This window comes from Mustela nigripes, chromosome 14 (assembly GCF_022355385.1).
Source record: "Mustela nigripes isolate SB6536 chromosome 14, MUSNIG.SB6536, whole genome shotgun sequence".
Classification (NCBI taxonomy): domain Eukaryota; kingdom Metazoa; phylum Chordata; class Mammalia; order Carnivora; family Mustelidae; genus Mustela; species Mustela nigripes.
This window is the reverse complement of record NC_081570.1, coordinates 16,249,502-16,276,328: the sequence shown is the minus strand read 5'-3', so window position 1 is coordinate 16,276,328 and position 26,827 is coordinate 16,249,502. Positions and strand designations below refer to the sequence as shown.

Sequence of the window (26,827 nt, the reverse complement as noted above, 5' to 3'; positions counted from 1 at the left end):
ACGTGGCCTGCCCAAGCTCCCCAGGTGACACAGGGGCGCCAAAGGGACAGGTGTCCCTTCTCCCACCCTCCAGAAGGCAGCTGCCTTAAGAGGCCCTAAAGGGATTTCCAGCCGCCTTATCAGACTGAGCCGATCCCAATCAGGAAGCTTCTAGGTGCTGTCGCATCAACGGCCTGCCCCACCCCCGGGAGCTGTGCAAACATTCTTCCCTGCCCTCCCCCAGCCCAGCCTCTCCATTCACCAGCAGGCAGGCAGCCCGGGCAGGTGGCGCTAACTCTGATTGATTTCGCTTCATTTCAGTCTTTTCCAGTTTCCCGCTGCGGCTTCTCTTCCTTTTTCCCAGGAGTCCTGTGGTTTATCTTAGGCCTCTGGGGGACAAATCTGTCTGCCCAATGGAAAAGACCAGGGGAATGTGTTAAAGATACAGACTCCTAGGCCTTGTTCTTGATCTATCAAATCTCCAGCTAAGTCAGGCAAGCAGGCCAGGCCCACCTCTGCCAGGAGGCCGTCTGGATCTCACCCCTCCACCCAGGGAGAGAGCATAGCTCCCCTACCTTGCCCGGTCCAGGCCTCCTGTCCCCAGCCAGCTCCATCCACACCTTGCTGCAGGTCCGACCCCTGCAGGGGTCGGACCTGCAGCCTTAAACTCATAGGTGAGCCCTGGGTGGCGGAGTTGCCCTGCTGCCACCCTGGGCTTTGCTGAGAGCCCAGCACAGCTGCCCAGAGAACCTTACCTGCTCTCAAGCCGATGCAAAACCTTCATGGAGTTGTTGGGGGGAGAGAGGCAAAAGCACCAGGAAGAACCACCTCATGGGAGGGCCTGGGGCCACAGCAGAGCAGAAGGGCTGGCAGGGGTGGGAGCAAATCTGGGATTCCAGAGTTAGGAGAAGCAAGCCCCCCACCGCGTGTGTTAGTGTTCTCACCATTAGTGAGCAACTTCTGAAACTAAGGACCCTCTTCCTAGGAAAATCTGTATAAACATCCAGTACTCAATTACATTCTCAGGGTGATCACAGATGCCCAGAACTAAGGAGGCCTGTGGACCCCTGCTGAGAGTCCCTCTGGTAGAAGAACCCAAGTACTTGCCCCCAACAAAGCGTGAAGGAGGAGGCGGAGATGGAGCTCAGGGCCCTCCCACGCTTGGGGCTTGCCATCCCAAGACTGGGGGGCGCTGGGAGCCCCCACCATGGGTTGAGAGAGACACTGAGAGTTGATTTGTTGCCTGCACAATCCAAATGCCAAAAAGGAGGCCATATTAGGACATGGCTATAACAGACTACGCCTACGCTCCAAGGGAGGGGTCCTTGAAAGGGCCCGGATGTTCACGGCCACGTGCCTGAGTGTCTGACACTTTATGTGGGTGTCCACTGAAACCCCTGGGGGAACAGAAGTCCCGGGGATCTGAGTTCCTTGCCTAGGACACAGCACGCTGGGATTTTAAACCCAGATCCGACTGCCTTAGAACGTGGTGTTTCTTCTCTACCCCACGCTGGCTCTGTTTCCCCTCCGAAGCCAGAACGCCTTCCCCCGACCCTGCACCTGACATGGAGTGGGTGCCCATGGATGGATGTGGGAATGAATGAATAAGTCAACTTGCTTCTGAATTATACAGCATTTGGGTTTTAAATCTAAGCCCAGATTTCCTGGCTAAGACGGATACATGAAAGCAGCCTCCTTTAAAAATGAAAAGCGGAAGAAACAAACATAAAAGGAAAACCAATTCCAAATTAATCCCACTGAAGGTCGCTGGGCCTTAGGCAATGCCCAAGAGGTAGGCCCAGGAGAGAGCCAGGAGGGGGTGGTGGCAGAGACCAGAAGGGTGTTGGGGGGAGGGCGGGCTCCCTCCACCCTCACAAGAAGGGGACGATGTCTAACACATAGGGGCTGCTCACCTATTTGAACCCTCAGGCCTGGCTGAGCTGTGTCCTGCGTACCTGTTCCAGCCGGACCCGCAGCTTCTCCCTCCGGAGAGACTTCCTTCCTCTCTCCGGCCAGGTGGACTCTCTCTTTCATCTCTGTGTCACCCCCCTGACCCTTACCACAGAACACAATGTGATCTATTCGTTCACGCGCTCAACTCGGCACACATTCATTGAATGACATTGTGTCATTCAATTCCCGGGGACCCATGGGACCGGGTGCAGTTCTAGGCACGGGGATGCCACAGCAAACACGGTCGCTAACAGCCTCTTCCCTCCCAGAGTTCACAGTCTAGCAGGCCAGGTGAATACTAAACAAGGAAATGAACAACGCCGTGGTACCGAGTCGCGTGGCCGTGCATGCTAGGAAGCAAAACAAAGCAGGTGGGTTAGAAAGTGGCGGGACTGAGTCTGTTTTAGATGAGGTAATCACGGAAGGCCTCTGGGGAGGTGGCATTGGAACTGACCTCTTTTTACCACAACTGCGGACATAAAGTAAGCCAGGTACGTATCCTCAGGGAGCTCACAGTCTAGCTGAGAACAGCCAAGCCGGCCTTCTCTCAAGTGCGTGGGGCCACGTTTGGCTCCTCTGAGCATCCCACACACTGGCTGGCGGAGATCTTTCCAAACACAAATCTGGCCAGGTCCCTCTATGGCTCCCCACTGCCCTCAGCATCAAGCCCAAATTCCTCAGCCTTCCGTCCTAGCCTTTCGGGACTTTCCTGCCCTCGACTTTCAGCCTCAACCCCCCCCCCCCTTGCTGCCTTCAACACCCGCCGTCCTCGGACGCACACCCAAGTGAGCCCCCAGCCCACGCTTCCACGTGCGTCCACACACTGCTTCTCTTTCCAGGTAAAATCCTCCTCGTCCTCTGGTCCCAAAGGCAGCTTCCTTCACTTTTAGAGAACACAGTTCTTTATTGTGACAGGTGGTTGGGGAAGTTTCATTGCAGGAAGAATGAAACAGGGAGAGAGAATGAGGCAAAAACTAAAGCCATAAAAGAGGAAATAGCCCTCTCCCATCCTTAAACGGTCCCTGAGCCCCAGGTGGTGCCCGACTTCCTCCTGGCAACACTCTGGGGCACACTTATCACATTATATACTGCCAACTGCTTTCCCTATCAGCTTGTCCCCTATCTCCCTGCTGGCCCCAGGGTCTAGCACCACAGCAGCCAGAGAGGAAACTCCACAAACATTTGGAGACCAAATGAGCAAATGCACAGAGACCGATTTTCTCTAGACTTCAACCTTGGGATTCCATCTAGTGGCTGGTCTGTCACTGGCCTCTTCTCCTGTTGGACGTGTCCCCAGAGCACTTCCATCCCTCTGTAAGCCCCCACTCCAGATGCTCCAGACTGTGTTTCCCTGGGTGAGGGGGCGGGGAGTATCTCATGGTTTGGGGGAGTTACTGAGCTTGCCATACTCACCCTGGAGCTCCCCGCCCCCCATTCCCCCTGGAGCACATACACCTTCTCTCCCCTCTCTCATTCTAAAGCCTGGGGGTTTCCTAAGATCTTGATGCTCGGGACAACCTTGTTAGCACAGGGTATGAGGAGCAGGGAGGGAAGGGAGTGCTGGCCATGTGACTCGGGGGACTCTTTGTCTCGGGGGCAGTCCTCCCGACACCCCAAGCTGCAGACCTGTCTCCACAGACTGCACTGTTCCCAGCTGAACCCTGTCTCTTCTGGGATGAGCCACGAGCAGCCCTGCCCATCCTCATCCCCCACCTCCCAAAGGCCATACACAGCTCCTTAAGGTGGGCTTTTCTTATCCGTTATGTGGTCTGAATTTCACAAACACCCCCGTGAGACAGAAAGGATGGGCCCTATAATTGCACCTTCGCCTGACGAGGAAGAAACAGGCTCAGAGAGAGCAAGTGGGTGCATATCATGGAACCCCAAGAGACCTCCTAGACCATTTTACACAGGGGCACACTGAGGCCGCTGTAAGGGAGGGAGATAGCCCAGGGTCCTGGGGTAAATTAGAAGCAGGGCCCTTGACCTCCACCTCACACCATAGCCCCATCTGTTTGGCTAGCTCCTGGTTAACCCCTAACAGACAAGATTGCTTCGTATCTTGGGGGTGGAGGGGCAAAGGAAGGGCCTGAAGCAAGGTTTGGAGTGCCCTCCCCCACCCCAGCAGCCGTCCCCTCCAGTGATGTCAGCAGCCGATCAGCTCTGTGTTCCGGGGCCCATAGTCCAGCCAAGCCACGGTCTACCAGATCCCAACCATCCCCAGCCAGGGCCACGGCCGGACAGGCACGGGCCTTCCATCCACCCCATGGTAATTAAAAACACACCCAGGCCTCTTCCAACGCGAGAGGGGCCAATTTTCTTCCCCTCCAGCACCGCTGACGGCAACCTAAAGAGCAATATTTATGCCAAGCTCCCCATAATACTGTAAACATCCCAATGTATAGCGGGGCCAACACATGAGTCATTTCCCCAAAGCCATAGTTAATAAGTGGTACCTCAGCCATATTCCAGGGAACTCCCGCCAGCAGCCAGGCCCCGGGCTGCCCTCCACACCCAGGGCCCGTGCCACCCTTGGTGCCCCAGTGGCCCCACTCTGGGGAACCACAGGCAACCGCCAAATCCTCTAGGAGCTGAAGGACAGCTGCCTGCGTTCGAGAAACCGGCTGCCATCTAGGGACACCCCTCTACCCCCAAATTGTGGTCACTAAAGCACACACACACACACCACACACAAAAGTGCAAAACTAAAGTTACAGCATGGGGTCCCCCATCATGCCCTTTGCAGCACCCACAGTCCTGCTCCTGGTCTGATCAGGTTTTTGTTCTGTTGTTTTTGTTTTTGTTTTGAGTTGCAAAAGGAGAAGGGGCTCCCCACCCACCTAAAACGGCCTGAGATGAAGGGAACATATGCTTCACCCCTCAGCCTGGGGTGGCAGAATCCTAGAAGGGTTCACCAGGTTCAGGGGCAAGAAAAGCCAGCAATATGAGCAGAGCCCAGGCTTCAGAGACCCCAGCCCTGGGTTCTATCTTTTATCAGGCAAAGGCCATGGGCGAGCCGCTGACCCTTCTGAGCCTCAATTTCCCTTTCTATTAAAAGGGAGTAACAATCATACCCACCCGGCTTCTGCGGAAGACTTATTTTGGGGAATCCAACAAAATTGTGGGTGGGAAAGCACTTTGTAAAGCTTAGAGTACCTTGTCAACTGTGCAGCACGTTGTAAACCACTGAGAGCTGCATGTAGTGCGAAGTACTTCATAAACTGTAAAGCGGGTTGGAAACTGTAAAGTGCAGTACGCATGAGAATCATTATTCGTATTCATTTCTCGCCCTACAAGCTTGGCCATCTCTGTGGACACACCCAGAGCCCACTAACTTTCCCTCCAGAGCAAGCTGGCTCGGGAGACCTGGCAGCCACCCTGACCCCTTGGGGGTCGGGTGGTACCAACACACGAAGCCATGGGGAGAGGGACCGGCGACCCCGGCCAAGGCCAACACATGGCAAGAGCATCTGGTCCGGCCCTGGCGGCAGCTGGAGAGTTCCCGGGGCTCCAGCGGCCACGCTGAGCTCTGCCGCCAGCGGGGCGGTGGCCGGCAGGGGTGCCCGGAGACCCCGCGCCGCGGAGAGATGCCCACGGACCCATCCCCCGCCCCCCGGAGTCCTCCCCGGGAGGGGACCCCATTGTACGCCGCGGGCGATGGGCAGGCACCGGCGCAGGGGGGCTGGCGCGTTCACTTCCACTCTGCCAGTCCCCCCCCACCCCTGCTCTTCGGGGCGCCGGCCGCATCCCGGGGGCGCAGACCGCGGGCCCCCGCCCCGGCCAGCCGCGGTGCCGCCCTCCCTCTGCTCCCTGCCAAACTTTCCAGCCCCGACTGCGCGCCGGGCCCCCGGGCCGGCGCCCCTGCACCCCGTGCCGAGCCAGGCCAGGCCCGCACGGAGGGGGTGTCCGGGCCGAGGGCGGCGAGCGCGCGTGGGCAGCCCCCGGCCCTGGGCGGCGCTCGCCGGGCTGGCTACAAAGCCTCGGCAAGATGGTCCCTTCGCCTCCTCCTGGCACAGTCAATCAGCGCCCGCCGCTCCCCGGGCGCCCGCGGGGCCCGCGCCTCCCGGCGCGGCCGGACACACCTCCCCGCGGCCACCTGCGCCCGGCGCGAGCCCCCGGGCAAACTTTGCGGGCCGCGGGGCGGAGGTGGGCGCCGGCGGCCGCCCGTGCCCGGCCGCTCCCCGCCCCCATCGCCCGCCCGCCCGCTCACCTTCCACCGCGGCGAGCAGAGGCAGCAGCAGCAGCGCGGCCCCCAGCCTCCGCAGGGCCATGGCTGCGCTTCCCGGGGCCTCGGGCCGCGGCGCCGCGGGGCCCGGGCGGCAGCGCGCGCCCCGGGCTCGGGGGGCCGGGGGGGAGCGGCGAGGCGCGGCGCACACACAGCCGCCGCCACCGCGCAGCCAGCAGAATGAGCCATCCAGCCCGGGCAGAACGGGGACCCGGGCTCCGCCAGCGCTGGGCACGGCCCACCTGAGCCGCGGGCGCGGGGGGAGCCCGGCCTGGCCGCCGCCCCCCGCGCGCACCCGGGACCCCCGCTGGCCGCGCGCGCCCCCCGAGCCCGAGCACCCCCCGCGCCTGCGGGCCCTCCCCGGGGGCGGCGCGGGCGCTGGTGCACCGAGACCTCGCGCGTCGGGGCGATAGAGACCCGGAGCTCCCCCCGCGCAGCAGTGGTCTCTCCCGGCGCTGTGGCTCCTCCAGATAAAGCAGCGATTTCAGCCCAAATGTTTCTGAATTTTTATTGAATGCTGCAAAGCCGGAGAGCGTCTGGCGCGGCTGACAGGGGCAGGGAGAGGGGACCCGGGGGGAGGGCGGGGAAGGGGCTGCCCAAAGTGAGGGCTGGCCCTACCTGTCAGGGCCGGGAGTGCCACCCCCTTGCCTCAGCCCTGCCACCCGGGTCCCTGCGGCTCCGAAAGGGACCGAACTGCAATGAATGAAAAAAAAAGAGAAAGAGAGAGAGAGAAGGGGGGTTGGAGATGGGAACAAAACAGGCGGCTTTCCCAGGCGCTGGGGCTGGGTTGGGGCCTCCGCCCGGGAGAGTGGGCCTTGGCGCTTAACACGAGGGCCTGGGGCGGGGGGTGTCACTCCGGCGGGGGTGGGCCGGGCCTGGCAGACAGACCCCAGGCCTACCCTCCCCGCCTTGTTCTGAGCGAGCCCGCGAGCCCCTCCCTGCAGACCCTTCTATCTGTACATTAGGATTCTCTTTCTCTGTTCATCTTGTTCTTAATGCAGTTTGGGGGTGAAAGAGGCGGATGGGGGGCATCTGCGGAAGCCTTCCCTGGGTGGAATGGACCTCACAGTGCGGCCATGGTTTTGTGCACGGCTGTCCCTTCGGGGAGGACACAACACCTTTTCCATCCCTGTGGGCCCAGCCCAGCTCTGACAGCCTTCATCACTATCATCATTAACAGGCCTTGCAAGACTGGATGGTGGGCAAGCTTCAGGAGGGCCTGCGGGAATCACCCAGGCAGGGCCCCTGGCCTTTTTGAGCTGCCTCCTGACAAACAAGACTTAACCAGGACCTTCCTGCTCTGTGGAGTGGGTATAAGAGCTCAGTAGAGGTATGGACAGTTTAAATTCACTGCACACCACCCAGACCTGTCCTGCCCCTTTGTCCCACAAACTCTCAAAATGTCCCCACAATCCCCTCCCTTCAGAGCCCTCTCCATACCAAGAAAAGGGGACCACAGACTCTGAGAGCCCATCTAAGATTTGGAAAATTGGGTCATCTTTGGAAGCTTCGGGAGTCCGATCCTAGAAAGTCACCAGGAGGAAGTGGGCCCTGACGGCTGGGGTAGACTGCTTGGGAAGGAGCCAGCGGAAGAAATTGGGGGGGGGGGGGGGGTCTATCCCCCTCCCAAGCCCGTGGGTTCCTCCTTGACCAGGGTCAAGATCCGCTGGAGGTAGGGCAGTTCTTGCTTTGTCAGACTTTGCAGAGGATCCAGGGTCTGGGAGACCCTGAGCTTGGCCCATCCTGGGACAAGACTCCCTCTCCTGCGCAGAGCAGCCCAAGCTACTGCACACACTGAGAGCCATCACCCAGGTGCCCCATCCCTTCCCAATTCAACAAATGTTTCTGGAGCACCTGTTACTATGTGCGCCGTGGACCGAGCTCTTCTGCATGGTTTCTCTCCTTGTGCCCTTGTCACCACCTACCCACTCCATCAGTACCTCCTCCTTTGACCCAAAATAGGGACAGTGGAGGCATTAATCATGGATCTGGTACCAGATCCTTGTTCCCTTATAGCTTGTTCCCTGAAACTTTCAGCCCTGTGAAGTAGGTGCTCACCTTTTCAGACAAGGAAACGGAGGACCAGAAAACTCGTCCAAGGTCATACAGCAAGTCAGAGCTAGGGTTCCACGCCAGGCTTGTCTGAGCCCAGCTCCGTCCCCTCTCAGGACTTTCATGGATCCTTCAAACTCAGGAACCCATTTATCAACTCCCTATATCCCCTCTACACTGATAAGGAAACTGAGGCCTGAAGAGGGAAATGACTTACTCAACATTATATAATTAAATACAGATCAGTCCAGGGGCTTTAACTGGCTCTAAAGAAAAATAATGATAATAATAAAATAAAGCCCCCTTAGCTCCCATCTTTTTCTCCCTAAACAATATCTTACTCCCCACTTGGGACCCTCTAGCTGCGCCTCTCCTCACGGATCTCAGGCAACTGCCCTTGGCCATGCCTTTGTCCCTGCTGTGCAGTCTGCCAGGGTGCTCCCCTCCGCTCTGCAGGCTTCAATTTGGCCCCTCTCACCCCCCACCAAGAGCTTTAATTGACCTTGGCCTCACTCCCTCTCCCGAGCTTTTGCACTTTGCAGTTTCCTGAAAGATGGTCAGCCCCCTGCAGAACCTTTGCTGGAGTCTCAGATTGTTTGTTTCTGATTTGCATCTTATCTCCGCCACCCCTGCAGACTGTGAGCTGCCTGCAGGCAGCACTGGGATTCAGAATAATAAACCCGCAGGGCAGGAGGCCCCGGAAAGCAGCTGACCCACTCCCCTCAGCTGCGAGGAAGACACGGCTTAACTTCATTTGTCTAATGACAACAGCTACTCACATTTGCAATCACGCTTTAACAGTTTACAAAGCAGTGTTCACACCCATCAGCTCGACTGATGCTAATTCAACCAGCCTATCCTGCCAGTCAGCCTGGCAGCAGTGGAAGCTCCATTTTTCAGAAGGGGAAACTGGGGCCCAGAGAGGGGAAAAAAAGTACTTACCCAAGGACACACAGCAGATTTGGGGGTAGATGTATGGCTGCAACTAGCCTTCAGTCACCCGATTCATCCAGATCTCTTCCAATCCAATTTGATTAATAAACATCAATGGAGCATGGGGGGAGGCAAGGCCAGGCGCGAGAAGGCCCTGCTCTTCTAGAACCTTCCTTCTGCCGTATAAGACCTTTATACGGAAAAGATAACTAAGGTACTGATACATGCCAGGAAGACGCTAAAACAGGGTAATGGGAACTTGGGTGACTGGGGCGGGAGGAGGCTACTCTAGCTGGAGAATCAGAGAAGTCCTCTTTGAAGACTGAAACATAGACATGATAGCTAAAACCTGGATGATGAGGGGGCCACCATGTACAAGGGTGGAAAAAAGAGTTCCAAGGAGAAACTGCAAATGCAAAGGCCCTGAGGTGAGCCTATCCTGAGCACCTTCTAGGAATCGTAGCTGAAGCATGGCAAGCAACCGGAGTGTGGAGCAGATTAGGTCAGAGAGAAGAAAAATGGATTGTATTTTAAGCACAATGGGGAGGAATCAAGGATTATAAAGAGAGAATCGCTGTGTGACCTTGGGCAGTGCGCTCACCCTCTCTGGGCCCCACTTGCCAGGAACACAGAATGAAGGCCTTGGCTGAGGTGGCTTTCTGAGGCCACTTTCTGCTCTGACTCCATTGTTGTGGATTCAGCGGAGACAACAAAAGCTGTGTCCTCATCTCCCCCATACCAGCAGAATGAGTCCTGGGTCTTCAGGGCTCTGAGGCCTTCTTCCTGAGGGCTTTCTGAAAAGAAAACTTGTTATGCTGAGTGACAGACGTAGAGGTTACTTCACAGTATAACTATGTCTCTAACTTCCATCCCAATGCCCCTTCTCTCCCCACACGCAGGACCCGTGGGGGACACGGCCAGGGGTGGGTCAGACCCCAGTTGGAGCCACTGCGAGACCAGCCAGAGTTCAAGTTCTAGTTCTGCTGCTCCTTTGCTGTGAGACCTTGGACAGGGCCTTTCCCCTCTCTGGACCTGCACTGGCACGGGCAGATCTTTCCTCACAGATCCTTCCTCATGAAATTCACAGACCAGCACTGTCCAGCAAGATATAAGACCCACACACAATTTTTAAATTTTCTGGTAACCACATTAAAAAAAGGAAAAAAAACCAGGGTGAAGTTTGTTTTAATATATTTATCTAACCCAGTATGTTCAAAATACTAGTTTTAACATGCAATTAATGAACCATTTGACATTTTTTTTTCATACTAAGTCTTTGAAATCTGGTGTGTATTTTTTTTTAAGATTTTATTTTTTATTTGACAGAGATCACAAGTAGGCAGAGAAGCAGGCAGAGAGAGGGGGGGGGGGGAGCAGGCTCCCTGCTGAGGAAAGAGTCCGATGTGGGGCTTGATCCCAGGACCCTGAGATCATGACCTGAGCCGAAGGCAGAGGCTTTAACCCACTGAGCCACCCAGGCACCCTGGTGTGTATTTTATATTTTAGCATCTCTCAATTTACACCAGCCACATCTCAAGGGCTCTGCCCTTGGCTACATGTGACTAGTGGCTAGTGGTTACCATATTGAATAGCATAGATTTAGACACTGACGTCAATAATTACCCTACGGAGCAAAAAGTGCTCTTTAATACAAGCTGTTCAAACACTCTAGGGGCACAGAGGACGAAGTCATTCCCTCCCTCCAGAGAAGGAAGGCTTCGTGGAGGAGGTGACAATTGAAAGACGAAAGAATCTTACTGATGGTCCATATCTTTCCTTTCTCTTTTAAGAAAACATTTTATACCTCCATGAGAAAAGTGGAACATACCCACTGATAAAAATAAAGAAGATATAAAAGAGTTTAGGGGGAAAACAAAAACCACCCATCATTTCCCCAGCCTGAGAGCCACTGTTCATGGTTTTTTTTTTTTTAAGAATTTTATTTTTTAAAAGATTTTATTTATTTATTTATTTTAAGATTTTCTTTATTTATTTGACAGACAGAGATCACAAGTAGGCAGAGAAGCAGGCAGAGGAAGAGGAGGAAGCAGGCTCCCCACTGAGCAGAGAGCCCAATGCGGGGCTCCATCCCAGGACCCTGGGATCATGACCCCGGCAGAAGGCAGAGGCTTTAACCCACTGAGCCCCCGAGGTGCCCCCATTATTCATGTTTTGATCCATTTCCTTTCAGGCATTTTTTTAGACGCAAGTAATTTGCACATAACTAGAAGCTTTCCAAATGCACTGTGTTCTGTCCTATTCCCCCCCCCCCCCCCCCCCCCCGCCTGCTATGGTGGGGGTGCATTTCCCTGGGTTGTTAAAAACTCTCCTGCAGGGATGCCTGGGTGGCTCGGTCGGTTAAGCCGCTGCCTTAGGCTCAGGTCATAACCCCAGGGTCCTGGAATCGAGTCTTGCAGCGGGCTCCTTGCTCGGCAGGGAGCCTGCTTCTCTCTCTGGCTCTGCCTGCCACTCTGCCTGCTTGTGTGCTCTCTGTCTCTCTCTCTGACAAATAAATAAATAAAATCTTTAGGAAAAGAAAACCAAAAACTCTCCTGCAGCCGTATTGCTATCAGCTGTGTACTATTCCAGGGCCCGAATGACCATAAAGCTGGCAACTTTGTGCACCTTCCGGCTTCACCTAAAGATACCTGCAAACCCAACTCCGCTTTGGATGCCCCTCTGAGCACAGAGCCTGCAGGGATTTTGCGAGGAGCAACCAGGAGGGGAGGGTCCCCTGAAAGTCTCACTGTGCCTCACTCCTCACTGGCAGCCCTGGGTCTTTGTGGCTGGGAGCGGGAGGCTGGGCTGGGCTGAGGCTCCGAGCAGACAGACTCCTCACTGCCACCTGGCGGCCTCGGAAGTTAATGCACCCTCCAGGAGCGCCGGCAGAAGGTAGAGAGACCCAGGCAGGAGGTGCTGGAGTGGAGGATTTCCACATCTGGGTCTCCACCAGACTTTGTGATCAGCCTTCTGCAGTGGAGGTCATCTGAGCATCTATTCTGGAGAAGAGCTTCCCTTCTGCTCCCATTTTGAAGGGCCACAGGTATGGGAGAGGGACAGCCTGGGTTCAAACCCAGCTCTACCTTTTCTGAGCCCTGTGACCTTGGGCTAGCCACTCCACTTTTCTGTGTCTCCCTTTCCTCATCTATAACATAAGCTAATGATACTGTCCATCTCCTAGAGTGGTGAAATGAGACATTACATGAAATGCTCACCACAGAGCCCGTGTTTTAAATGAACTGATGTCAGAGGGAAGCTATATAGCCTTGTCCTTTTTGTCTAGGTCTTTGCTCACGACCCTCCAGCTCCTGGAAGGTTTTCCTGAAACTCTAAATCTTCAATTGAGCCACTTTCTTGCTCAAAAGTCTTCAATGGCTCCCCATTGCTCCCTGAAAGAAATACAAACTCTGTAGTTGATATTAGAGGTCCTTCAGAAACAGGACCCAGCCCAGCTTCCCAGTCTCACCTCCCACTGTTCTCCTCTGGGTTCCCTCTGGTCCAGCCAAAGGGTTGTCCTCAGTGCCCCAGGAGTACCCTCCATGTTCTCATATCCAGGTTCTTCTCACATCCTGTTTCACCCTAGACCACATTCTCTCCATCCTGTCTTCAGAAGATTACTCAGCTTCCAAAGTCCTGGTCACATTCCACCTCCTCCAGGAAGCCTTCCACAGGTCACTCCCCCTCAGGGTCCCCAGCACTGATGGCACACAGCCTGCTGTCCTTCATCTTCTGTTCTTGCAGCCTCACAGGGCGGAAAGAGTCTGGGTTCAGGTATGCGTGATCCGAAGCTCTTTAAGGCTCAGTTTCTTTCTTCGCAAAATGGGCCTAATCCTTCAAGGCTTGTCAGGAGTACGGAATGAGAGGGCATGATGCAAAATGCTGGCCCCAAGCAGGAACCTGCAGGATGTTACTTTCCTTTTCCTGCTAATTCATGCTCTCTCCAGACAGGAATCCCCTTTGGGGTGGACGGCGTACTGTTCCCCTCTGAACCCCAGAGGGCCTGGCACCTGGGGACTGAATAATTGCTCACTCTAGTGAGTGGAAACTTCTTCCCCAACAGCATAAAGAACCTGCTTGGCTTTGGAAACAGGTGGTAAAATACTCCTCAGTATCCATGACCGTGGGAATTACTACTTAGGGCCAGAGTCACTCCCTGCAGGAAGCAGTGTGCAGCCCAGGGTCCTGGTAGGGGAGGGTGGGTGAGGGTCCCAGTGGGCAGCCTGTCTCCACAGCCTGTTCCCACCTTTCATCTGCTGCGATCCTTACAGCAATCTCATGAGCATGGCAGCCTTCCCCACTCTACGGTGGAGGAAACAGCAGCCTGGAGAGGAAGTGAGTTAGCTAAGGTCACTCAACAGACTCCTGAATGCTGGACCGGGAGCCAGCTTCCCTGACCCCCAGGTGAAGGCCCCTTTGAAGTCCCTTTGAAAAGTTATCAGATGAAATGTTGGGAGACCAGAGTTCAAATCCTGATGCCGCCATTTACATTCTGCGTGGCTTTGCGTGGCTGTGTCACTTCCTGAGCCCCATTGTCCCTGTGGCGGGGCCCCCGTTGGGAGATGAAAGGCGCCGGGAGATGGGAACCTCCTCTGTAAACTGTGGGTGCTGGATCCAGGTAAAAGGTTGTGAGGCGGCCCATCTAGCCCGATAGAAGATGCTTTGATCTTTGCGCCACTCCGGAGTACACAGGGTTTTTATGGCTGGTCACCTGGCGGGCCATTTCCCGATTCACCTTTCTCTTGGAGTTTGAAAGAGCGGTTTGGGTGGGTGCCTGGCAAGAGAGGTGCAGCAGGGTGGGGTCGCTGGGCGGGAAAGCTGGGTGCTGGGCGTGGAGGCGCTGAAGACTAGGAGAGCTGCCCTCCTCCAGCACACTCAGAAAAGACCCAGGCTGAGCTGGGCACTGGGGTTGCGGGATTGCAGAGAAAACGAGAGGGCTCAGGCAGTGTTTAAGGACCACTGCTCGGGAACAGAAAAAGCCATAGAACCAGGTGTAGCTCAGCTCTCTGGAAAGGTTCTGGGGGAGGAGTAGAGGCCCAGCAGGGCAAAGATTCTAGCTCATTCCCACCGAAACAAGAGCAGGCACAGGGAGGTGTTCTAGAAGTATTTACCAGCCAGGAGAGTGGGCGGGTGGATGGCTGGATGGTTGAAAGGGAGGGAGGATGAAAACAGAAGGTCTGCTTCCAGGAGGCGTTGGCATACGATCGTGACAATTCTCTGGATCATGAGAAATGGACTCAGGACACATCTGGCAATCAAAAACCAGGAAGCTCTACTCCGTGATTGGGACTTAATAGAACCCAGCAAAAGGAGGCCTGAACATGACTTGTGATCATTCAGAGTTGAAGACATCTCTAACCACTGAGATCATGAGCGTCATAATGAGGGCTCTGTTGAGCATTTCACCAATGTGAGCTCATTTAGCCCTCAAAAAATTCTCCCAGGGTGCTTGCCTGGGGCTCTGGGCCCTCCCTTCTCTCTGCAGGCTGTTCCCCCCAGTGTTGCCTGACTCTGCTTTTTGGGAGAGTCTGGGGTCGGCGCAGATCTGTGTACAGCATAGACAGTGTCCATCCTCCTCCCGGGCCCCTGACCAGTCCAGAGTCCTGCTGCCCTTCGGTCTTGTGCTGTCTGGGATCTCAGGTGGGCTGGAGCAGTGTCAGGACTAGAACTCAGATCTCCCAGGAGCAGGCAGGGGTCCAGAATAGGTTCTGAGAAGCAAAAAAGAAGAAGGGGCTTTGAGGTCAGTGGGCCCAAACTTCTCAGCCTTCCCAGACTTCTCTCGGACAGACTGTTTCTGGAAAGAGGCCTCAAGATGTGTCTCCACGCAAATGATGAGAAGGATAGAACCGGAGAATTTCTAAATTCGCAAGAGCCTGGCATCAGCTTCTCTACCCGTCTCTTTTTACTGATGTAGGAACTGAATCTCAGAGAAGGAAAGTGATTAACTCAAGGTCACACAGCCAGTTAGTGATAAGATGTTCCCTGGGTTATGAAGTAGAATTAGCAAATGGTTTCAGGCTTCCAACGATGGGGCCGGACAAGGAGCTCAAGGAGAGTCCAAGGAGACCCAGGCAGGGGGCTCTCCTCTTTCTGGGACCATCGTGAAGGCGAAGTGAATGAAGTTCAGCGTTGTAACTGTCTGAGATGGCCTTGGAAAGCAGCCAGCTTGTCAATTCTCCCTATTAACTAATAGTCTATTATTTTCCTCTGGGATTAATTTTTAAATGCAAACGGTATGTTTTATCACACACTTGAACACTTAACATCCACCGATAGCTGATCTTTGAGCGGGGGCCAGACCTTCCTTCCTTCAGTAACTCCAGGGGCCCAAGCAGCCCCAGGGCAACACAGAGTTGGAGGGACACGCAGCCGCCCGTTCAAACCTCTGGTGCCCGAACCCCGATTCTGCTCCATACCATGCCATATTTGAGAGGGGTGAGCAGTCGGGATAGCACGAGGGGACAACGGTTGGAAATCAGGATCCGGTCTTCCCTGTCCAGGACATTTTCCTCCACATAATTAATATCACAAAGAGACGCTGAGTCTGCATTGGATTGTGGGGATTATGCAAATGAGGCCATAGAAAGGGAGATTCCTGAGCTCCCGGTTGCTCTGGTTGCAGGAAAGGCCCGTCCAGAAAGCACCCAGCATGGCCGAAGCAGGGACAAGGACCACGGGGAGGCGGTTGGATTGGAGGGAACCTGACTTCACAGGGCCCAGCCAAGGGCCAGAAATTCTAGAAGGAATCTGGAGGCAGGTTTTTCTGGCAGAGAGGAGTTTGCATTGACCATCCTTACAGGAGCTCAGCCAGAGAAGCGGAACGGACTTCTCCAAGCAGGCGGAGGCAGAGGAGAAAGGATAAAGCCTGTGGATCCGCATCCTTGCTCTGCTACCTGTTGGCTGTGCGGCCCTGGCCGCGCCGAATCACTCCTAGAAGCCTCATGTCCTGTCATCAGCGTCACCCTCCTGGGGTTGAGGTGAGCACCAGAGGAGATGCCGTCCGTTACATGGTGGGTCTCCTTGGCCACCTGCTTCATGTGGAATGAACATAACCATGATTCACGTAATATTATAATGGTAGTAGCATAAACAGTGTAATAACATAACATCAAACAGACACAGAAACAGGTGTCATAGAGCAGCAAACGCTTGAGGAGAACCGACAGGAGCTGGAGAATGTTCTGAGCTCCGCACGGACGCTAGCTCGTTTGAAGGCCGGAGCAGCCCTGTGAGGTAAATACAATGCACCCATTGAATGGATAAGGAAACTGAGGTAAGTTAAGAGACTTGCTGAAAGTCACATAGCTGGTAAGTTGCCGAGCCGGGATGGCTAGTTGATTCCCACCTATGAGCAGGGCGATCATGTTTTTCTCACCTTCCTCAGCTAAGGAAGGGGATGGCAGATACCTCAAGGTCAGGAGACTCAGGGTCTGGGTCTGGCTTTCCCTCAGACTACAGGGCCTGGGTGTCCTATGCTGGCTTCCCCGGGAGTATGTGCGTAAGGAGGGACAATTTGTTGTGCTCTCTCCTCTGAGCAGAGCCTCGCTGGTCAGGGGTCCTCATTACCAGCTGCTTATTTTATTATATATATATATATATATATATATATATATATATATATATTTTAAGATCTTATTTATTTATTTGACAGACAGAGATCACAAATAGTCAGAGAGGCAGGCAGAGAGAGAGGAAGGGAAGCAGGCTCCCCGCCAAGCAGAGAGCCCAATGTGGGGCTCGATCCCAGGAACCTGGGATCATGACCTGAGCCGAAGGCAGAAGTTTAACCCACTGAGCCACCCAGGTGCCCCTTATTTTATTTTATATTTTTAAAAGATTTTATTTATTTATTTTACACATCCAGAGAGAGAGCAAGTAGCAGGCAGAGGGAGAGGGAGAAGCAGGTTCCCCGTGAGCAGGGAGCCTGATGTGGGGCTCCATCCCAGGACCCTGGGATCATGGCCTGAGCCAAAGACAGAGGCTTAACTGACTGAGCCACCCAGACACCCCTGATTACCAGCTGTTTCGATGCCACAGAGGGGCCCTAACGTTCATCAGGTTTGACCTGCCCATTTTACAGTGAGGGAACTGGAGGCTCCTGGAGAGAAAATAACCCATCCAGGGTAGCAGCTGGCCTTAGGAGCAGGTCTTCTGTTGGCCAGCCCAGAGTTTTCCTCCCTCCCTGCCCCCACTCACACAGGGGAACGGATTTCTGAGCCACTAACAGCCTCACGGGCTGAGAATGTTTGCAAACTTGAGTCATGAGCTCTGAGCGAGACCCTGGGGTGGGGACAGGCACGAAAGCTGAACGGCCTTCCCGCTTGTCTGACCACAGAGAGATGCCCAGACAGAGGGGGAGCTCTGGGTCAGGTGCCGGGGCAGGGGCTAGGCTGTGCGTGTGGTGGGGGGAGGGCAGAAGAAAACAGAGCCTGGGTCCTGCCATCCAGGAACGCACTGCCTGGTGGGATAGTCAGACCTATGACAGTTACACTTGCCACTGCCAGCAGTGGCGTTTATTCAAAGCGTACCCCATAGTGTACACCGTGCTATAGGCTTTATGCTCATTCTCCTTGTACATCCTCGCCATAATCACTGGCTGGTATAATCATAATATATAAACCAGTGATATATTAATAATAGTGGCACACGTGGACTATAATGGTACCACCTATAGAATCAGAGCCCATCTAGAAATCATAGCCATTTTGCAGATAGAGGCTCTGAGGCTCAGAGAAACTGAATTACTTGCCCAAGGCCACATGGCACGGCAGCAGATGAAGGAGGGGGGGGCCTCACCCCAGCTTCTGTGGGTCCCCAGGGCCTGTGTTCTCCTACCGCTCTGTTTAACATGGTGGCCGCAGACCACACGTGCTAATGAGCAACTGATACGTGGCTAGTACCAACTGAAATTGCCATCATGTAAATAGACCCCAAAACCTTCAGACTTAGTAAGAAAAAAAAAAAAAGAATGTAAGATATCTCATTAACAGTTTTTTGAAAAAATATTGGTGACATGTTGAAATAATATTCAAGATATATTAGGTTAAATAAAATGTTATTAGAATTAGTTTTACCTGGTGTTTGTTTGTTTGTTTGTTTGTTTTGGTGTGGCTACCAGAAGATTTCAAATTATCCGCTGGTGGGCAATTTAATCCTTCTGGACCGTGCTGATAGGGATTTCTGCAGTGATACAATGGGCCATTCTGCATGGTCCACTGTGGTATTACTAAGTCATAGACGGCCATCAAGAGCTTGGAATAGGACGATTGTGACTGAGAAAGTGAGTTTTTAATTTTATTTCATTTAATTAATTTATATTTCAGTGTAAGTGGCTGCCTGTGGCTAGTAGCTACCTACAGATGGCAGATCTCCAGACCATTAGGATTTTCTGCCCCGTGAAGACACATAAGCACCCCAGTAGGCTAGAGGATTCCTGGTAGGTATGTTCATACAGGGTATGGGGCTTCGTAGATCTTGCTGTCTCTGAGCAGTTGTAGAAACAGAGGCTCAGAGAGGTTTAGAGATTTCCCAGGGGCACACAGTGCAGGGGTGGTAGAGTCAGGACAGCCTCACTCCAAGCCCCAGGCTTGAACTCAAGCTTTACCCCCTCCTTTGCTGGGGGGGGGGACTGTCTCCAAGGACAGTGGCCTGGATCCCCAGGCCCCAGAGCCCACCCAACCTTCCCCTCACCCTGCTGTAAATGATCACCTGCCTCCGTCTGCTCTCGGGTACAGCTGACACCTGGCACAGGTCTCCCCATCACTCCCCCGCCCTCATCCCTCGACACTTCACGCTCCGATGGCCACTTCTCTGCGCCGGCCGCGCCCTGTCTCGTCCCAATCCGCTCGCACACTCACCAGACCCTTTTCATCCTGTGCCGTCCTCTTCTTCCGGAAGAGTCACGGCCTTGTTCATGACCGGCCGGATTTCCATGGCTTCTCAAACATCCCCCCCATAGTTGAGGACGCAGACCCTAGCTCCTGTCCCATGGGGAAGCAGGAACAGAAACAGAAACACCAAGCTGATCATGAGCCGAGTTTCAAGCCCAGCTCTGCCACCAAAGTCTGGGTGCCTCTAGGCAAATCACATCTCTGCCAGCCTTGGTTTTCTCATCTGTAAAATGGAAATAATGACCCCTTAGGCTTCTTCTGAACATGCAGGGTACTAAGGGATGCAAAGAACACTATTAATTGTCAAAAGAAACACAAATTGGGCAGAGGATCATGGGGCTTCCTGGGGGACACTCACTCATCCTCCGCCAAGCATTTTCATGCTGTTGTTGTTGGAAAATATGTCCCCAAATTCTCAGGTCCTCCTCCCTTCAGGGGGTGGAGGCTGATTCCTTCCCCTGGAGGATGGTTGGGACTTAGCGACCTGCTTCTGACTAATAGCACAAGGCAAACGCTATGTGACTCTGGAGACTAGGTCATAAGGAGGCATTTGACTTTCTCCTCTTGTTTGGATCATTCTGAGGAAAGTCAGCTCCCATGTCTGAGGACATTCAGGTACGTATCTGAGGGCCCAGGTAGAGAGGAATCCAGCCCTGCTGTCAGCTGGTTGGGGGAGGCATCTGGTGAGGGGACATGCCACCTGCAACCAGACCCTCACATGACCGCCGCCCCTATTGGCGTTCCAACTGTGACTTGGTGGGACCCTATGCCACCAGCACCCAGCCGAGCCACTCCCGAGTTCCTGACCTACAGAAATCGCCATGTGATAACTGGTTGTTATTTGAGGCCAAGAAGTTTATATATAATAATGAGAACACACATAGAATCACATTTAACTTTTGTAACATATATGTAGGTGTTATTATCCCCATTTTACAGATGAGAACATTGAAGCCCAGAAAGGAGAAGACTCTTGCTTAAAGCCACTCAGGAAGGATGTGGTGGGCTCAAGACCTCAGCCTTGGCTCATTTGAATTAAGAGCTGCTTCGAGTGGAAGTCTGTGCCCTACACTTCCAAGAGGCGCTCCCAGGATTGAGTACAGGTCTTCCTGGGCTCCATTATAAGCCGGCGGACTCCCAAGAGCAGAGGCTGTAAGCTACACATCTTGATCTCATCCCCATACCAGGCAACCTCATTGAGTAAGTGTTTGAAGGAGAGACAAGGCATTTGGATCACGTGTGGCCCTGGGCAGTTCCCTTGGCTGAACTCATCCAGACATATGTAGGGTCTGAGGCAAGATACAAATGGAGTTCCTCATACCATATATCTGAACATTTAAAAGGTAAAAAGCAGGGATGCCTGGGTGGCTCAGTTGGTTAAGTGTCTGCCTTTGGCTCAGATCATGATCCCAGGGTCCTGGGATCAAGTCCTGCATCAGGCTCCTTCTCAGTGGGGAGCCTGCTTCTCCTTCTGCCTGCTGCTCCCCCTGCTTGTGCTCTCTCTTTCTATGGCAAATAAATAAATAAAATATTTTTAAAAATACATAAATAAAATTTTAAAAAGAAACCAATCAATAGTAAATGAGTTATGACAAATATACCTTTGGTATAACAAAATTTAAAGTATGTGTAAAGCTATGATTTCTGTATGACTGAAAGTCAGCAAAATATCAAAGACTATTGGATCAAATTATTATCACATGTCTGGGTTGTCTCATGAGGGGTTGATGACATTTGAGTGAGTGATAAAATTTCCAAATAAACCTCCTGTGATTCATAAATTATATATTTACTCTATCAATTTTGTTTTTCTTGCCTAACTCAAGCAAAATCAATAATTGTGTTGTTATAATCAAGATTTTCACATAATTTCTGTTCCGTTGATAGTAATGTGAAATTAGACAATCTTTCTCAAGTCATTGTATTCCTTAGATGGATTTTAATTAATTTCGGTTTGGGAAACACTTGCTCTGTTGAGAAGGTAGCAACAAATTGTCCATAATATCCTTAAAGCAATATTTAGATTAGAAAATGAGCCATGCATTTTACACAGCGAGCTCAAATGCCGTAATGGGGTTGCATACGTTATGATTATTGTGGAAAATATTACAAACAGTTGAAGCTCTTCATTTAAATCCTATCATGTGTATCTTGATTTTTACCATCTGTCAAAGCAATATCTAGACCCAACAGTCAGTCATGGAAGCAACTGGTTATTGTGCTGTAAGCGTGTTACCTCTCGACTCCATACATACAAATATAAGGGATTATGAATTATTTGATATTGTGATATCGTGAAATGTTCTCCAACCACGCTGTGCAGCTCTTGCAGACACCAGGGCCTTTTCTGAGTACCGCCGGAACCACAAACTGGGACATGAAGCCAAGCAAGGAGATGCACGCTTGGTCCCACTGAGCACCGATGTCATTTGTCCTGAGAGGAAGGACTTGAATTATTTGGTCTTTTCTCTTACCTAAGAGCAAAGGCTTCCCTCGCCCTGATGAAAGCCTCTTCCTTGTGCTCCAAGGCGGTCCCCGTGCAGTGTCGGTCACCCCACAGTCTACAAGCTTTGGTGGCACCTGGACGCAGCTGTTCTTTGTGTCGAGGACATGGAGCGAGAGATGAGCAAGAAAGCGTTTTCCTCGTCTCCCTGGGGCCTGAGCCGCATCAGTCACGAGGGCGGGTGTTGACCGTGAGGGGCTGTGCGGATGCCAAGTGACCGGGGCTGCACGTGTTCCTTAATCAATTGTTTGCGTCTGTGACATGGGGGTCTCTGTGTCCCTCCTGTGTGGTCTGGTAGGGCTGTGGCTGGTGCAGGAGCTGGCAGAAACCCAGAGGGTTTCAAAACTTTTATAGCCATAGCGCTGGCGTTCACCATTCTAGTAATTCCTCTCTTTTTTTGTAATTATTTTATGAAATGTTCTAAGACAAATATGTTTCTCTCATTTCCTGTCTAATTTTAGTGCTGTTGCTTTAGGAAGCATTGACTGTCATTTCATTTTTTTTTCTAAGATTTTATTTATTGATTTGTCAGAGAGACTATAAGCGGGGGAGCAGCAGGCAGAGGGAGAAGCAGGCTCCCCGCTGAGCAAGGAGGCTGACGTGGGACTCGATCCCAGAACCCCGGGATCATGACCTGAACCGAAGGCAGACGCTTAACTGACTGAACCACCCAGGTGTCCCTTAAGTACCATTTCAGAAGATTTTCTATATCGACATCCGTATCACTGTGAGCTATAAAACTTTTCTTTTTAATTGTGGCGGAAAACACATAATATAAAATTGACCATCTTAACCATTTTTAAGTTTAGTTGTTCAGTATATTCATAGGCTTGTGAAACAGATCCTGAGAATGGTTTCGTCTTTCTGAATGGAAAAATCTAGACCCTTTCAACAACAACTCCCCCCGCCCCCCCGCCTCTGGTAACTACCATGCTACCATGCTGCCGTTTCTATGAATGGGACCCCTTTGGATGGCTCGTTTCTAGTAGTTCATTTTTATTGTCTTGTATAAAAGTATCAGTCTATGACAGAAATTTAAAAACAAAACGGTCCTTCGCGATGGTAGTGTGAGAAGCACCGGTCACCAAGGGCAGAGGGTAGGGCCCCGTCCTGCTTGCCCAGGTGGCTCTACAGGCATTTCAGATTTCCGTTGCTGGACCTCAGTTTCCCGAGTATAAGAAGGCGGTGACAGAACCGCAGTGCTGCGAAGAGCTCGGAAGCCAGATCACCCCAAGATGCTCTGGTGATTGGACTTCGCCCCGTCGAGACCGGGCTGCGGGCGGCCCGGCAGCCACCCTCCATCCCCTCCCGGTGGGCCCTGCTCCAAGTCCCATTTCACGCGCCGAGGACTCTTTTGTCTCCACTGACACCTGGTTTCCTGCCTCTGCCGTCACAGAAGGGCCTTCTCATGGATGACACACTTGGGCAGCTTCCACTGCTCACGTCCTGGCCAAAGGTTCACAGCAGCACCCCCCCACCCCGACCAAATCCACATTCCTGTCCGGTTGACTATATCCCTCCTGTTTGCCCTGATTCACACAAGGGCTGGAAGGGACGGGCCGAGGTTAATGAGGGGGCAGCCAGGGAGGTGGGGGGAGCATGCTAGAATTTCAGAGCTGAAAGGACTTGATTCTATTTTTTCTCTTATTTCACAAGTAACCCACGATCGCTGCAAAACAACGCCCAAAGATGGTATAGATGGTATGTGTTTATTCTTCTTTAAGATTTTATTTACTTCCTAGAGAGAGAGAGAGAGCAGAGTGAGAGGGCACAAGTAAAGGGAGCAACAGAGGGAGAAGGAGAAGCAGACTCCCCGCTGAGCAGGGAGCCCCACGTGGGGCTCCATCCCATGACCCTGAGATCATGACCTGAGCCAAAGGCAGACACTTAACCGATCGAGCTACTCAGTGCCCCCATAGGTGTATTTTCTTTTTTTTAAGATTTTATTTATTTATTTGACACAGAGAGAGAGATCACAAGTAGACAGAGAGAGAGGTCACAAGCAGGCAGAGGGGAGGGGGAAGCAGGTTCCCTGTTTAGCAGAGAGCCTGATGCTGGGCTCCATCCCAGGACCCTGAGACCATGAACTGAGCCAAAGGCAGAGGCTTAACCTACTAAGCCACCCAGGAGCCCCTCTGTATATCTTTAAAAGCCACCAGAATCTGGGACACCTGAGTGGCTCAGTCAGTTAAGTGTCTGCCTCTGGCTCGGGTCAGGATCCCAGGGTCCTGGGGTCGAGTCCCACATCAAGGTCTTTGCTTATTGGGGAGCCTACTTCTCCCTCTGCCTGTCCCTCCCCCTGCTTGTGCGTGCTCTCTCTCTCTCTCTGACACATAAATTTAAAAAGTCTTAAAAAAAAAAAAGCAACAAGAATCCAGTGATAATCACCTTTAACATTTTAGTGAATATATTGCCTGTTATTTCAAACATACTTTCAAAACAACATTAACAGGAATGTGTTACCTGTGTTGTTTATAATTCATTCAATATTTTTTTCCATTCAGGATTTTTTTCCACTCAGCATTTTTTTCTGCATGAACCACTGGCTACCTCATCAGTGTGAGTGGCTGCAAAGTATCTCACTGTGAGTCCTTAGACTGGACGTCTGTTCTCTCTCTCTCTCTCTTATCGGCTTCCTCACTATTACAAACAATCAACAACATTCCTGAAGTCAATTTTTTCATTATTGCCTCAGAATGAAATTCTAGAAGTGGAGTTTCTAGGCCAAAGGCTTTGCATACTGTATTTTAAAGACTTTGGCGGGGCACCTGGGTGGCATAGTCAGTGAAGCATCTGACTCTTGGTTTCGGCTCAGGTCATGATCTCAGGTTGGTGAGACTGAGCCGAGTGTCAGGCTCTGTGCTGAGTGCAGAGTCTGAGTTTTCCTTCCATCTCCCTCTGTACCCCCATCCACACGCATTCTTTTTCTCTCCCTCTAAGATAAATAAAATAAATACATCTTTAAAAGGCTTTGGCTATAAGGTTTGACAGTATTGATGAATGTTGCCTTCAAAAATATCAAGAGTGCCAATTTCAACTCATGCCTGCCAGCACTAGGTATTATCGCTTTTTGTTTCATTGTTGTTTAATTTGTATTTCTTTGGACATGTTATTATGCTTATTGATCAATTATACTGACAAATATTTTGGAGCTTACCTATCCAGCCCTTTATTTTGACAGTTACGAAAACAGGCACAGAGGTGAGGAACTTCTTCCCCAAGCAAGTTAGGGAAAACCCACAATGGAAACCAAGTTTTCCAATGCTTGGGAAAGGAGGTTTCCCCATGATCCTGGGGTCCCTTGAGTTGATAAAGGGAGATGCAGGGTTATGAGTCAAGAATGGAAAAGGCTCCTCCTGTGTTCCATGTCACTCTGTGGCATGAAATGAATAACTCCTTCCATCCGAGCCTCAGTTTCTCACCTGTACAATGAGGAGGCTGGCTAATTGTGTTGGGTAGCTCTTCTCTCAGCCCTTGAGATTAAGGCTATCCTACCATCTCCAAGTTCCTTCCCATTGCCAAGAGTTATAATGAAAATATGACAATGCATAGCCCCTTATGGTTTACAAAACATTTCTGTGAAGTAGAGAGGAGCAGTCGTGTCACTGATGCCATCTCACGGATAAGCAAATGGAGGTCCTGGGATCGAGCCTCGAATCAGGCTCCCTGCTCAGTGGGGAGCCTGCTTCTCCCTCTCCCTCTGCTGCTCCCCCTGGTTGTGCTCTCTCTGTGTCTGTCTCTCTCTGTCAAATATATAAAAAATAAAAAAAACTTTTAAAAAGAAATATTTATTATTTCAAAGTAGCAATAATAAACCCATGACACATTAAAATAAAGAATAGATTTTTATTAAAGATAACTGTACTTTCCAACATGAGAGTCTTTAGTGGGCAGAGTGGCATTGTTTTAAATCCTTGTAGATCTCTTTTATGTCTGGCTTATTATCGTGAAAAACTTTTGATCTCACAAACTCCCCGAAGGGGTCTTGGGGATCCACACTCTGAGGCAGATGAACGGATGAGGGGATCCTGGAGAAACAGGGGCCAGTGAGGAGGCGGCCTTTGTATCACTTCCCCTCCTGGGAGCAGGGCAGGGTGACAACTGAGGGCTGGGGGAGGAGGGAGACGGGGGTGGATGGACAGGAGGGCTGGGAGTCAGAGTCTGGCTGCCTGCTTAGGGCTGGGCCAGGGCTCTGGTGGAGGAGCCAATTTGGGAAGGGGATGATAAATCATGTTTGGAACTTCCAGGGCTCAAAGTGTGTGTGGTTCCCCCCCACAGATTGGCACTGGGGCCTTGGAGGTGGGGTGGGTTTGTGTGGGAGAGAAAGTGCCACTGAGGACCAGGGGAATGGTCCCTGATCTGGGGTACACCTGCAGCTGTTGTGGGACCAAGGGGAGAGGTTGGTAAGGGGGGGTGTGGCCTGGATCCTGCTCGCCAGACAACCGGGAGCCATGGTGGGTGGGGGGGAGCTGTGGGGTTCTGTCTCCTTCCAGCTTGCTGAGCAAACACTGCCTGATCCAAGCCAGCTCCATGGAGGGGCAGCCAAGGAGAGGCTTAGTGAGAGCTCAGCCCAGAGGGGAAGTGGGGACACAGTGAAGGGTGAGCTGGGGGCCCAGAAGATGGGGTCCAGAGAGGGTGTACGATATGTCCAGAGGTGGGAGACATTCATGTGCAGGCCTTCACTGATGAAGAGACTATGGTCTCTTATGGCTGAGTTGGGCCATGGGAATGCCAACCCCAGGCTGCCCCTGTCCTTCCTCAGGCAACAGGGTGAGACCCGCCCACTTGCTAGCCCCACCCTGGCACAGCTGGCTCCAGGCCCTCACACGAGGTTGGCAGTCCCCTTGCCTCGATTTCCCTCCTCAAGGGCTTTGTCCTCAAGTGTTCTCTCCCCAAGCGTTGGCAAGGCGGCTTCCTCCATAGTAAGCCAAGGGGGGAAAAGGACACCTTCTTCTCAATATTTGTCCACAAAATTCCCAGACAGATTGTTGTCGCTTGGACATGAGTCACGTGCCTGCTTTGGAACAGGTTCCCGCGGGCTGAGAGTAATAGGCTGTGTGGATTGGTCAGGCCTGGGATGTGTGCCTGCTCTTGGATTGGGGGGGTGGGGGGGGGCCCAGTGTCAGCCTCTCCCAAATGACAGAGTGCCAGGAGGGACAGGAGTTCCCCAGAGGAAATCTGGGAGGTCGCTGCCTGAAGAAGGGGCGTGGCCTCGGGCCACTGACAACCGTTCCTTCAGACTGAAGCCCACAGAGCCAAGGGCCTTCCTCGCCCAGAAGCAACGAGCACCCAGCC

The 26,827-nt window shown here is 52.5% G+C and overlaps 1 protein-coding gene across 3 annotated transcripts in view; it reads right to left on the bottom strand.

Moving 5' to 3' along the window:
• The window catches only part of EPHB2 (EPH receptor B2), a 181,144-nt gene extending 174,898 nt beyond the window's left edge, over positions 1–6,246 (bottom strand). For 2 of the 3 annotated variants that reach the window (XM_059376596.1, XM_059376597.1), the window contains exon 1: positions 6,143–6,246. In XM_059376596.1, the coding sequence (XP_059232579.1) occupies positions 6,143–6,203 (61 nt within the window). In that variant the 5' untranslated portion in view covers positions 6,204–6,246. The remainder of the gene's footprint in view (positions 1–6,142) is intronic. The other variant, XM_059376595.1, reaches the window with a different exon arrangement.
• Between the last annotated feature and the right edge of the window lie 20,581 nt (positions 6,247–26,827).